The 12,697-nt window shown below is 38.9% G+C and overlaps 2 protein-coding genes across 3 annotated transcripts in view; both read left to right on the forward strand.

The window, feature by feature from the left end:
• Positions 1 to 490: 490 nt before the first annotated feature.
• LOC132466122 (uncharacterized) lies at positions 491 to 4,413 on the forward strand. Its single transcript, XM_060063170.1, has 6 exons — positions 491 to 1,253; positions 1,383 to 1,718; positions 1,837 to 2,208; positions 2,454 to 2,570; positions 2,779 to 2,834; positions 4,044 to 4,413. The coding sequence occupies exons 1-6, from the start codon at positions 1,211 to 1,213 to the stop codon at positions 4,170 to 4,172; spliced, it is 1,053 nt and encodes a 350-aa protein (XP_059919153.1). The 5' UTR covers positions 491 to 1,210; the 3' UTR covers positions 4,173 to 4,413.
• A 1,301-nt stretch (positions 4,414 to 5,714) lies between these two features.
• Positions 5,715 to 12,697, forward strand: part of LOC132466123 (uncharacterized) — a 31,679-nt gene continuing 24,696 nt past the window's right edge. The window contains exons 1-6 of one of the 2 annotated variants that reach the window (XM_060063171.1): positions 5,737 to 6,093; positions 6,273 to 6,599; positions 6,704 to 7,075; positions 7,243 to 7,362; positions 7,564 to 7,619; positions 9,855 to 10,328. In XM_060063171.1, the coding sequence (XP_059919154.1) occupies positions 6,051 to 6,093; positions 6,273 to 6,599; positions 6,704 to 7,075; positions 7,243 to 7,362; positions 7,564 to 7,619; positions 9,855 to 9,983 (1,047 nt within the window). In that variant the 5' untranslated portion in view covers positions 5,737 to 6,050 and the 3' untranslated portion in view covers positions 9,984 to 10,328. Of the gene's footprint in view, positions 6,094 to 6,272; positions 6,600 to 6,703; positions 7,076 to 7,242; positions 7,363 to 7,563; positions 7,620 to 9,854; positions 10,329 to 12,697 lie in introns of those variants that run through there. The other variant, XM_060063172.1, reaches the window with a different exon arrangement.

Genomic DNA, 12,697 nt, shown 5'->3' on the forward strand with positions numbered 1-12,697 from the left:
GGTATATGGGGGTGCCGGTGTGAGGGCTCTCATTAAAAATGAAGGTTTCAAAAGTATAGAACATTGTATGCTGCAGGCAGCGTGTCCAGGGTGGACTGTACCAACTGGCTGGAGTTGATGGCTCAGAGGAGTGGATTCAACCAGAGGAGATAAAGAGGGCCGCTTGCCCTTTTCCTTTTAACACACTTCCTGTGACTTACCAGTATATAAAAGCATCCATGGTGTAATCAAATGTTGCACGGTTTGGGTCATTGCAGCTTTTCTACAGTCTTTTAATCAGTGTTAATGCATATTTTCCCCATCTTGTAAAGCTCTTTCTTACGTGTCGAGTCGACGTATGCGTTTATTATTATTTATAAACGTTATTATTTATTGGTGTATATTATTACTACTTCCCTCGTGAAGCCAATGAGACATGCACATAAGCTTCTACATGAATTACATGCCCAAAAATGCGGAGAAATCTTGTGAAATTATAATCATGCAATTCTACATCTACAAACATTGCACTATAATATTAAAAGACGTCAGATAATACCACTACTCCTAATACTCGTACTTACCTCACTACGACTGCACTTACTAATACTAATACTATCAGGAACGTCATCTGAACATACATGTGCTCGATACGGCGCGTCACCAACTGTTTCTTTGTACATTGAAAACAATCAAGATGTCCAAAGAATGATGTCATCATTTATGAGTGAAAGTTGGCACTAGTGTTGGTGATCACGAATTGAAGCTCTCTGATTGTTTGTTTGGACACAGCTACTGGATGATACGAATTCAACAACTTCATCGATCATGGCAGTGTTAGCCTAGCATCGCGAGACCGTCCGGATAGTTTGGATGCATGATGTGAACATATTTAAAAACGGAAGACTGGCCTTAAACAGTAGCATTATTTAGTCATTACAAGTAGATAGAGGTAGATTAATAACAATGATTGAAAATGTAATGTTCAGAGAAACTTTAAAGCCCAGGGAACTTTTGTAATCAAGAAAAAATACAAACACATAATACTAACTACAAATATGAGCGACAAATATGAAGTGCCACAAACATTGGATCATTGGCTTGCTTCAGTTTGCGTCTTTAAGTTCCCAGCCAATCACTGTGGATCTATGATTCTGTAAATGTTGGTCTTTACAGTCAACATCTTTCACTTCAGAGAGAAGGGGTGCTAGTTCAGCACCAAACCGTGACCATGTTTGCATTATGTTTTGCTATTTCAAGTCTGAGCACAGCATGTAAGTACTTCTTCTATTCAAATTAAAATTGCTCTCCTTTTCATAAAGTGTAAATTCATAGAAAATATTTGTGTTTGTTGAAAATAATTATTAGTAAATCTTGTTTGTTTGTTTCTCTTTACTTTTTAGTGTGCATTCAGTCCCAAGAGGTTCCTCGATTGGTCTTTTTTAAAACAGCAAACCTCGGAGATACTGTCACTCTGCATTGTGGTGTTTTGAACGAATCTATATTTATTTTAAACTGGTTTAAGCAATCTCTTGGATTCATTCCCCAAGTGGTTGCTAACAGAATTTATGAAAAAATAAATTACCCATCCTTGAATTCAAGAATCACAGTGGGAGAAGGAACTGACTTTAATCTGATAATTAGGGATATAAATAAAGAGGATGAAGCAAACTATTTCTGTAACCAAGGAACTCACTATAAGAATAATTGGAAAACCGGCACATTTTTGACCGTCAAAGGTAACATATTCGTTACAATATTTTGCTGGTCTTGGTCATGAGCAAAAATATATTTGAAGCAATTTGATAAAGCAGCAGTTGATCAATTTGATGATGAATCTTGTTTTTATTCATGCAGATGGCAATGACAAGAGGTTTGTCTCCCAGACTGTGGTCCAACAGCCTGTGTCGGCATCAGCTCAGCTGGGAGACCCTGTGGCTCTCCAGTGCTCTATTACCTCCCAGAGGACGGACCACAGTAACCAGTGCCAAGGGGAACCCAGTGTGTACTGGTTCAGATCAGGACCATCTCACCCTGCTGCCATTTACATGAATGGGAACAGGACTGGTGAATGTCAGAATAGTTCTGGGCCTCCGTCTGCTCCACAGAGCTGTGTCTACACTCTCCCCAAGAACAATGTAGACTCCTCTGATGCTGGGACCTACTACTGTGCCCTGGCAGCATGTGGGGAAGTTCTGTTTGGAAATGGAACCAAGCTGGACATTAAAGGTCAATATATTGTACTTCTTACTTCCATTATATTATTATTTTTTATTATTATTATGATATACTTACTGGATATTTATATTTACTGGATTGTCTAACTGAATTAAGATAATAGACAGAAGGAATACACCTGTTGGGAAATATATTATACTCGTGCAACAGGTTTGAGATTTTGATTCGAAAATGTATTCTTAAACCTACATATTTTTTTACAGGTTCATGACCAATTTTCGATTCTCTGATTCTAGAACACAACTCGTATCTAGTTACCGTGGGGCTTGGAATTTTGTTGGCTTGCTGTCTGGGTGTGATTATAATCCTCCTTCTGACCAGGAATAAAAAGCAAGTTTGTCAGCAGTGCAAAGGTACAGTATATTCTCCAGAATGGATTTCAGAGACCATTGAATTTCACAGAAATCAAGTCTAGGAAGATCTGTGTTTTAATACTTTGACATACATCTACATTTATGATTTAACTGATAACATAATAAAATAAAATAAAAGGAGATACAAGATAAACAACAAACTGCTCTATCTGGTAAGAACTAAATAGTGTTCTGTTCTTATTCTCAGGAACACTGAGCGCCTCCTGCCATCCTGAACGTGACCCAGTGATACAGGAGCCGCAGGTACATGTTTCCACCAAGGTTGCATTTTGTAAATATTTAAAACACCTTTGATTGTGCTGAAAATGATCTCTTATAATGTGACCTCTTATTGATTAGTGAGTCCATACCAGTGTTCACGTTACCCGGCTATAGCCGGACATTGGCCGATTGCACGCACGCATGGCCGGTATAATAAAATGTAAACGGCCCACATGTCCGAGAAAGAAAAGAAAGAAGTTTGCATTTATGTATGAATTAATCAGTAGCATATGAAAACCAGTAGCGGTTCCTGGCCGAGCTCACGAGGGAGGCAAACACGAACGTGCATTCATAAACACGTGCAGTGCACCCGCACATGCATACACATGACACTCAATGGCCACGCTGTTGAACGCTGATTGGTTGACATCACGCGAAATTCGCGAAAGTTTAAATATTTCAACTCGAGCGAATTTGTCGCGGCACAAATCCTCGTGAACGAGCTCGCCTGTGCACGGCGAAAGTGTGGTGCGACAAATCAAAACTTGTCGCCGGTTTTCTCTTGCGATAAATTCACCCGATACGCGTCTCTACGTTCACTTTGTATGGGATCTTGTCACCCCCTCGCGTTTGGTGTGAAAGCACAAATCTTTCCCGACTGGGCAAAGCTGGCCAAAATCGACAGTACAATCCCCGTGTCCAGTGTCCCTGCAGAACGAGTCTTTTCTCTCCAAAACAGGATTAAAACATCTATCAGAAACCGCCTAGCTGAGGAAAAGGTCACAAGGCTGATGCGCACATCGAGTCTTGGGCCGGGTTTGAAAGACTTCAACTTTTCGCGAGCAGCGGAACACTGCCATGCCATGAAGTTGCGCCGAAAGTAGCCTGCAAGAATTGCAATTATCGAATTAATTATTTTTTACCCGTTTACCATTTTTGCAGAGAATGACTTATGTTTTTTTTGCCTAGGCTAATTTAATAAATGGCATTTATTGAAGCAACTTAGTTTGTCGTTTGTCGTCTAAATGTGGACTTTTGGTGATTATTTAATGATTAGTGAATAACGTCCGGAAGACATTCCAAATGTCCGATATTCTGGAATAGTGTCGGACATTTGTCTGCCCAAGAAAAAGTCTAGCGTGAAAGCTGGTCCATACATTGATCCTGACCTTCCGACCGAACTGTTGCATTGAGTGGCTTTCAATGAGTCCTCTTAGATAGTTGGTAATAATACACAGTTCTCTGTTGTAGGACGGGGAAACAGACTCCTTGACCTACGCACCATTGGAATTCTCTGGCAGGAAAACCAAAGGAGGGAAGAAGAACAGTGAAAGGACTCAGGAGAGTGTGTATTCTGCTGTGAGAGAAACCTGCTACTGAACTCTAAATGAAGGATGTAGTGTTCTCAGTTTCTGATGTCAGATTGGCTGGATGACTGTGAATGTAATGGTTGTTTGTGGTATTAATTAGAACCTGTTTATTGTTATGAGTGAGAGTGAATATAAATTTTTGTCATATATATGTCACTTTGTTTGAAACATAAAAATGTGAATTGCAACCATTGCAATAATTTTTCTGTCTTGGGGAAATATATTGCTTTGCAGAAGATTGATGATTTGGATATTTTGCCTGTGCAATCCTTGTTTCATCAGGTTTACTCAAAAATCGATTTGGATTTTATATTTATTTATTATTAATTATTTATTATGTCCGTAATGAAGTTAAAATTAAAGCGGGGGTTAATTAATGACCACATCCTACACAGGACTCTATTGAGTATCCGCTCATTTCAATTTGTATCATCTTGTTGTGTGCAGTTTTGTCAAGTTCATTTAAGAACAATGTCGGAAATGACCTGCCTATAGAACCCCGACCACAACTTATATTTCAACCACACTCAAGATAAAATACAACAAAATCTTTTTTTGTATCTTATCACAATATTTGCAGAATCGTTCAACATCTTATATCTGTGATGAAAGATCGCTGTAATATCATATTGTGGGTTCCTTGATGATTTCCGTCCCCAATTCAACACAAGGTTAGGTTTAGGTTGTGAAGCCTTTCATCACACATAGACTCACAGGCAACAACCTGCAACAATAAACCCTCAATCAAAATAAAATAAACTTCTGAACAGACTAAGAGAGAAGAATGAACAGAGGAACAAAGGAAATAAGTACAACTAAATATAATCAAAAGATATTGTTAAAACTGTATGCACATGTAATAAGGAAATACAAAAAGGGGGCATAGTGAGAGATACACAGAGACCTTGCGGATAGGAGGTAGTTGCTTTTCAAACCACAGTGCCGACACAGCCTGCACAGGATGAGCACTCATAACCAGACCAGTGATGCACTGCAGTTAAACCACAAGCAGAAAGGTCACAGCACGAGATCACGTGACTAGACACTATAAAGGCGGCACCTTCCATGTCTCAGAAGTCAAGAATTATTTATCGGTTGCGTTAATGAACTCTTCTTTAGTTTATCCTGTACCCGCATAAACACTTACACAAATAATATCACACACACACACACACACACACACACACACAGACACACACACACACGCACACACAACAAAATATTTAATTGTTGAGGTAATGAGAATTGCTCTTACTTGGTTCACGTGACCACAATCTAGACTGCACTACCACTAGTTTCACTATTGTTTGTACTAATAATCTTACCAATTTCACTAATTAAACAGCTATTTTCATTACTGACACTAGTTAGAACTACTCATACTACAATCATCACCAATAAAAATATTTGTGCTCATTTTATAGTAATACAATGACAATAGTGATGTCGTACTGCCATACTAATACTACATTCACCTGAATTAATAATAATTTTGCCAAATTTGGTTTCCAAAATCTAATGCTAACAAGGGTTGAGTTATAGTAGGAGATTCAATCGGTATCAATTTTTTTTTTAAAAATATCAAAATAAAACTGAAATGTGTAAGAATTAATTATTGTTCAAACAATTACGAAAATAAATGCTGGCTTTCAATGTTTGTAATACAGATAAATATGAAAACTTGACTGCCATGTTTTCAGCGTTCAGTTTGGATTGAAATTAAATGTGAACTCCACTTAGTTTTCTGTGTTGCGCAGTAGCCTTGCTGCTCTCAGTGTCCTTAAGTTCCAGCCAATCACTGATGATCTAGGATATGTAATGCTTGTGTTTTAAGGACAAATCTTTCACTTGAGTCAGTACAGCACTAGTAGAGCACCGAAACGCAACAATGTTGGCAAGAGTTTTGTCTATTACAATTCTTATTGGGTCATGTAAGTAAAATTCCTCTAAGAATATTACGTCCAAATTGTATGACTTTATATTGTCTGCAGTATACTGTGTTTTTTGTTAAAAATACAAAATTGAAATCACCTGGAAAGAATAATCTAGACCAGCGATTCATTTTTGCTTTTTCTTAAATGGGATAAATTGTTTATGTCTATTTTTTCAGCGATCATTGACAGCAAAGAGGTTCCTTGTATCGTCTCTTTGAAAACCGCAAGACTTGGCGATAATGTTACTTTACATTGTGGTGCTAGAAAGGAAAGTAGAAATATGCATTTCTGGTACAAGCAATTGATTGGATATGTTCCCCAAGCGGTCGCTTCAATAGTGTATAAGCGTGGTCAAATTTTTCCTCCTTTCGATTCAAGTTTCACTGCAGCAGAACCAGACATGGATCTGAACATTAGATCTGTGAGTAAAGAAGATGAAGCAAACTATTTCTGCCAAGAGCAGTATTCAAATTATTGGAGTGGAATTTTTTTGTCTGTCAAAGGTAAGATGTCCAGTTCTACTTGTTTTCTAATTCGGCATCTGAAAGAAGCCCCAATATAATTGTTTTCTCAGTTTAGATGATGATTATATTATTTCACTGTGCAGATCCCAATGAACAGAGGTTTGTCTCCCAGACTGTGGTCCAACAGCCTGTGTCTGCATCAGCTCAGCTGGGAGACCCTGTGGCTCTCCAGTGCTCTATTACCTCCCAGAGGACGGACCACAGTAACCAGTGCCAAGGGGAACCCAGTGTGTACTGGTTCAGATCAGGATCATCTCACCCTGCTGCCATTTACATGAATGGGAACAGGAGTGGTGAATGTCAGAATAGTTCTGGGCCTCCGTCTGCTCCACAGAGCTGTGTCTACACTCTCCCCAAGAACAATGTAGACTCCTCTGATGCTGGGACTTACTACTGTGCCCTGGCAGCATGTGGGGAAGTTGTGTTTGGAAATGGAACCAAGCTGGACATAACAGGTCAATATATTTTACTTCCTACTGAAGAAGATAATAGACACATAAATAATATCCTGCTGGGTTTGAGGAAGTTATTTCAACACATACTATTTAAGAGTCATTACTAATGAAATGTGAATGTAATGTTACAGAAAACATGATTATATGATGACACCTTGTTGATGCAGGACCCAAGTTGGTTTTTTTAGTTACCGTGGTTCTTGGAATACTGTTGGCTTGCTGTCTGGTTGTGATTATAATCCTGCTTCTAACCAGAAATAAAAAGCAAGTTTGTGAGTATTGCAAAGGTCTGTACCTTCTTTAGAATTGATTTTGTGGTACATTTCATTTAATAAAAAATTGGTCTTGGTTTAGGAATCCCAGTAGTAATAGTTGGCGTGCATCTTAATTTCTGTTTTTATCATTAACTTTTATAATAGGGTTACATCAATCCTGCATTAACTACTTAATCTTAAAAGTGAATGTTATTCTTCCGTTCTTGTTCTCAGGAACACTGGGTGCTTCCTACTCTGTCCCACACGACTCAGTGATTCAGGAACCACAGGTACAGCTGTTTCAACATGTTGCATTCAATTGATATTAATTTTGATGGTGTTACATAATACTATAAATCCAGAGATCCTGTATAGTTATATAGATGTATAGTTCATTTATACTATACGTTTGTGAACTAGCCGAACTGTTATGTTAAGTGCCGTGGAGATAAAATCAAATTGGCATTACAACCAGCTAGGACTTGCGGTTCATGTTGGATGGTATTTATTCCATATTAATCCACATAAAAAGTGACAATATTTGACATTTTGTCCTTATTTGTTTCTACTTTTAAGATAAAATGGTTTTACTGAAAAAAATGTTTAAGTGTTTGGCTTCAGGTTCATTTTTATTGAGAAACACTAGTTTTTGAGCAGTATTTCATGGAGGTCACCTAATTGGAATTAAGTGATAGAAATCAGATCTAATTATATGGATGTGCGACTTCTAATAGGTATGATCAAGGTCAAAATTTTCTCTCGCTTTCCTTCATGGATGAGTTTTTTCTACCGGGTCAAATGAACGGGTATAGGGTTGGCTTTGGGCACAAAACCTTCTCGGCCCACACCCGTTGACAGGATTAACGAGGGGACAGAAATGACACAGGGGGCACAACTATTTTTTACTTGCTGATAACACAGGAGGGATAATAGATTCAAGATTCAAGTATTTATTTGTCACATGCTTAATTTGTAGAACAAAAAGCAGTGAAATTGGGATTGCGACTGCAACTCCCAGCTGTGCAAAGTTTAATAATAATAGAAAAGTAAGAAGATTGGATTAAATAAATAAAATAAAATATAAAGTTTATGAAGAGGGGGGAATTATGCATTCATTGTCTGTATGGCTTGGGGGAAAAAACTTCTTCTCTCAGTCTTCTGTTCTGGCCTTTTGAGAACGAAGCCTCTTTCCAGAGGGCAACCATTGAAAAATTGTATGGCCTGGGTGATGACAGTCCTTTAAAATTGTATTTGCCCTCGACAGGCAATGCCTAGTGTAGATGTCCTGAAGTCCAGGGACTGCAGTGTTGGTGATTTTCTCTGCACACCTGATGACTCTATGCAAGGCCTTCTTTTCCTGAAATTTGCTATTTCCGTACCAGGTTGTGATATTTCCAGAAATAACAGACTATATTGTTGCTGAGTAGATTGTTTTCTGCAGCTCTCTGGATATTCTGAATTGGTTCAGCTTTCTAAGATGGTACAGACGCCGTCTTGCTTTTTTCACCAGGTTGGAGATGTGTGATGTCCATGAAAGGTCCTTAGAGATGACTACTCCCAGATATTTAAAGTGACTCACTGTCTCCACCAGGGCACCATGGATGTTCAGTGGTGTGTGATGTAGCCTCTGCTTGTCCCTTCTGAAGTCAACCACCAATTCCAATAATAATAATAACAATAATCTGTAGTTATCTGTAGTAGACACCATGTATTTTCAGCCCCACTCGGCTGTATTGCTGCAAGAAAACAGGCAACTGAACCGCTTTAAAACACAGATAATTCCCTACCAAGATGTCTTATCACAAGAGTGCCGTAATACGCTGTGTATGACAACAACAAAGATGGTCCGGGTCTGCCCACCCTCATCGATGTAATACAAAGTGAGCAGCTATTGTTCCATGCAAAACAACTTTAACATTAAATCCCCTTCTTGGCAGCAATGCCAATGATGAATTAATGTTACACGTATTACTTACATTTCCCACGGATTTCCAAAAAGTTACAACATAATACAAGGCCAACCAGGCTGCCTCCTCTTACACTGTTTCAAAAGAGTTGTGATTCAGATATAACATTCAGCTGCTCTGTTAAAGTTTTTTTATTGTGTACTACATAACATTGAAAGTAAACCTAAACGGTCAAATTGACTCTAACCTTACTTTTTGAAGGGCGATCCCAATCGTTTTCTTTCATCTGTTGAAATGTCTAACTTTGATATGCCATGTGTGCAGTAGAGTTGTGTGAATGAAGCGCTCCGACCCCGGGATTAGGGTGAGGATACAAATGTGGCAGATTGTGTGGTAGGAAATATGGATAGAAAACTAAGGGGGCACAATATTATAACTGAAGGGGCATTGCACCCTTTTGCCCCTGTGTGGCGCCGGGCCTGTCTAGGCCCCAGTATAGGATGAGATGCCTTTACACCAGTAGGATATAGGTTTGACATTCACTATGGAAGAAGTGGTCCTTATACGGCTGTGAATCCTCTCAGATGTTTGTTAGTAATGCACAGTTCTCCGTTTTAGGACGGGGACACTGATACCTTGAACTACGCAGCGTTGGAGTTCTCTGGCAGGAAAACCAGAGGAAGAAAGAAGAACAGTGAAAGGACTCAGGAGAGTGTGTATTCTGCTGCGAGAGAAACCTGCTACTGAAGTCCATCCATTTCATGACGGTGCTGCCTTGCTGCGGCGACACACAACTGTAGCCGCTTGTGGGTGTAATTGTTTAAATGTGTCCTTCCTATCTAGTCCATGTTATTATGTGTCTTTTTGTATGTGTTGGGGGGGGACATTAAAGACTTTTCCATTTCAATTTCAACCAGGGAGATTGTGTCACCTCACGAGGCTGAAGGAATGATGTGGTATTGTCAGGTTCTGATTGGATGCATGACTTTAATTGTGTTACATAATCAGTACTTGTTTATTCTCATGAATCAATGAATTGATTATTTCTTATAATTAGAAATGCTGTGTAAAAAATGTCAATTCTGATTGTTGTGTAATTTGTGTTTCTGGTGGGTTTTGTCAAGGCCCCAGGTTCATTGATGACTTTGTCTATGTTCAGATTTAAGTCAACCATGATGTTTATTCAACTCAACTCCTCTTGCAGTGTAGGTGCACGTGCATACAAACTACCCAGGTAGTGTTCACCAATAATGCTCACAAAGCTACAGGTTTCGATTCTGTGCTTACACACCATTGCACATGCTAACTGACTTGGAGACTGAGGCGCACATTCAGAATTTTGGGTGAAGATAGGGGCTGGGTCATATACAGTGTGATAATAACACATTGTGATCATTCAGGAGGGGGTGTCTTTCAGCTGATTGGAACGTATCCTAAGCATTCACTTCTGATTAAAAAATGAAGGACAGAGTTCCTGGTTTTAAGAATGCACATAGAAGACTTATAGGGCCCTATTTTAACGGTCTGAAACGTGAGTGAGAAGCGCCAAGCGCAAGTAGCTTTGTGGGCGGTTCTACGGCGATGTCGCTAGTTTACCGGCGCGAAAAATGATTCTTGCACCTGGCGCATATCTAAAAAGGGTTGGTCTGAAGTGGCCTAATTACCCGTAGGTGTGGTTTGGGCGTAGCGTGCAACAAACCAATGAGTGCCAACTCCCATCCCCTTTAAGAGCCATGAGCGCATTTGAATCTGACGAGTTGATATTTTGACAGCACGTCTGCAGTCTCCGATGAGACAGATGCCCATGAATTTCAAACTGCAAATGGCTCAGTTTATGGCCAAATAATATGGCCTAATTCACACATGGAATAAGGTTTTCTTCCACAAAGAAAACGGCAAAGAAAATGTATATATAACATATGATATGCGGTAACTGTGGTTCTATTTAATGATATACGCAATACATTATAAACAACGTTTCTTCAGTATTTTATGCATTATCGTTATCGACTTCGTCCTAATATGCATCGTATGCATGTGTCCCCCGTTAATATACATTGCCATGGACTGTATTATGCGTTACGTGTTTAGTTTGCGTGTGTTTAAACAGATGGACGCACACACGCGCGCCCGCGTGTGTGTATGCATTAATTCATTATTTTTAGAAGTCACTCGCGGTCAAACAATGTTTTCTCACGATCGAATACTCATCAATCCTAAAAGTTATGGGCATGTACACGATGTCTCTGTCAATAAAATATGTGTTTGCTGTATGGTGTTTGCAGATGCATTGATTTAAAAGTACAACTTATTACCGCTGTATCAGTTATTTCCCAAATAATTTACCAAGGATGTGTGGCTAGGTAGATGAGAGAAGCAAAGTGTATGCGCGAGGTGCACAAGCAACATTATGCATGCGCCCTTAAATAGCATCTGAACAACGCGCCACTGACTTTAAACCAGGTATTTTCTGGTTTGTGGCGCAAGTGGGAAAAGCATGCTCTGTTAATTGCGCCGGATGCAAGATAGGGCCCCAATAGTCTTATAAACACACAAATTTCACATTATTTTCCCACTTAGCAAATGCATTGCAACCGGTGGATCGAAGCTATGAAAAAAATCAACAGTTCGATCTAGACATCACCATCTTGCCCATGAGCAGGACAACAACAAAAAGTGAATACAAGGCATCTCCTTGCCACAGTAAACCCTCAATTCCTTTACAAAAGAAAAAATTCACACTGAGAAGAGACACACAAAAAAAGAAAACGGTCACTCCCCATAACAAGGTTATACAGGATGAGGACATAGTGAGCTATACTTAGAGTCCTCTGGTTCTTCTTTGTAAACCACATACAAAGCTAGCACAGGATGAGCGGCCATAATGAGATCAATGGTGCTAGAGGTAAAACCACATCAGCACAAGATCTTGTTCCACTTCTGCTTTTTTTTTTTGTTTATGTGATATGCTCTAAATCTGTTTCAATAAATTAAACTACCTGGTGACCATATTATTACTACTAATATTAGAATCACTATTTTTACTAATACTACTGGCACCAATATTTAATTTTATTTGGCTGGATTCAAATGCCCTAGCACATACACTCTTGCCCCTGCTGGATTGGCTTGCTACATTCAGTGTCTCTATGTTACAGCCAATCACAGTTGATCTATGGTATGTAAGTGTTGGACTCACTTGAGTCCAGTGCTAGTTCATCACCAAAAGATCACAATGTTAGCATCATTGTTTGCTCTGACAATTCTGGGTACAGCATGTAAGTAAAACTACTCTTCAAATTAAATCAAATTCACAATTTTACCTAAATAATTAATGTTGTGTTCAATTATTAATCTATATTTGTTTATAATACTAAGTTGTCAAACAATTATACACTTTTATACACTCTATTCCTTCTTATTTCTTATGTCTTTTAGTGCCAATTCAGACCCAAGAGGTT

This window comes from Gadus macrocephalus, chromosome 10 (genome assembly GCF_031168955.1).
Source record: "Gadus macrocephalus chromosome 10, ASM3116895v1".
NCBI classification, from domain to species: domain Eukaryota; kingdom Metazoa; phylum Chordata; class Actinopteri; order Gadiformes; family Gadidae; genus Gadus; species Gadus macrocephalus.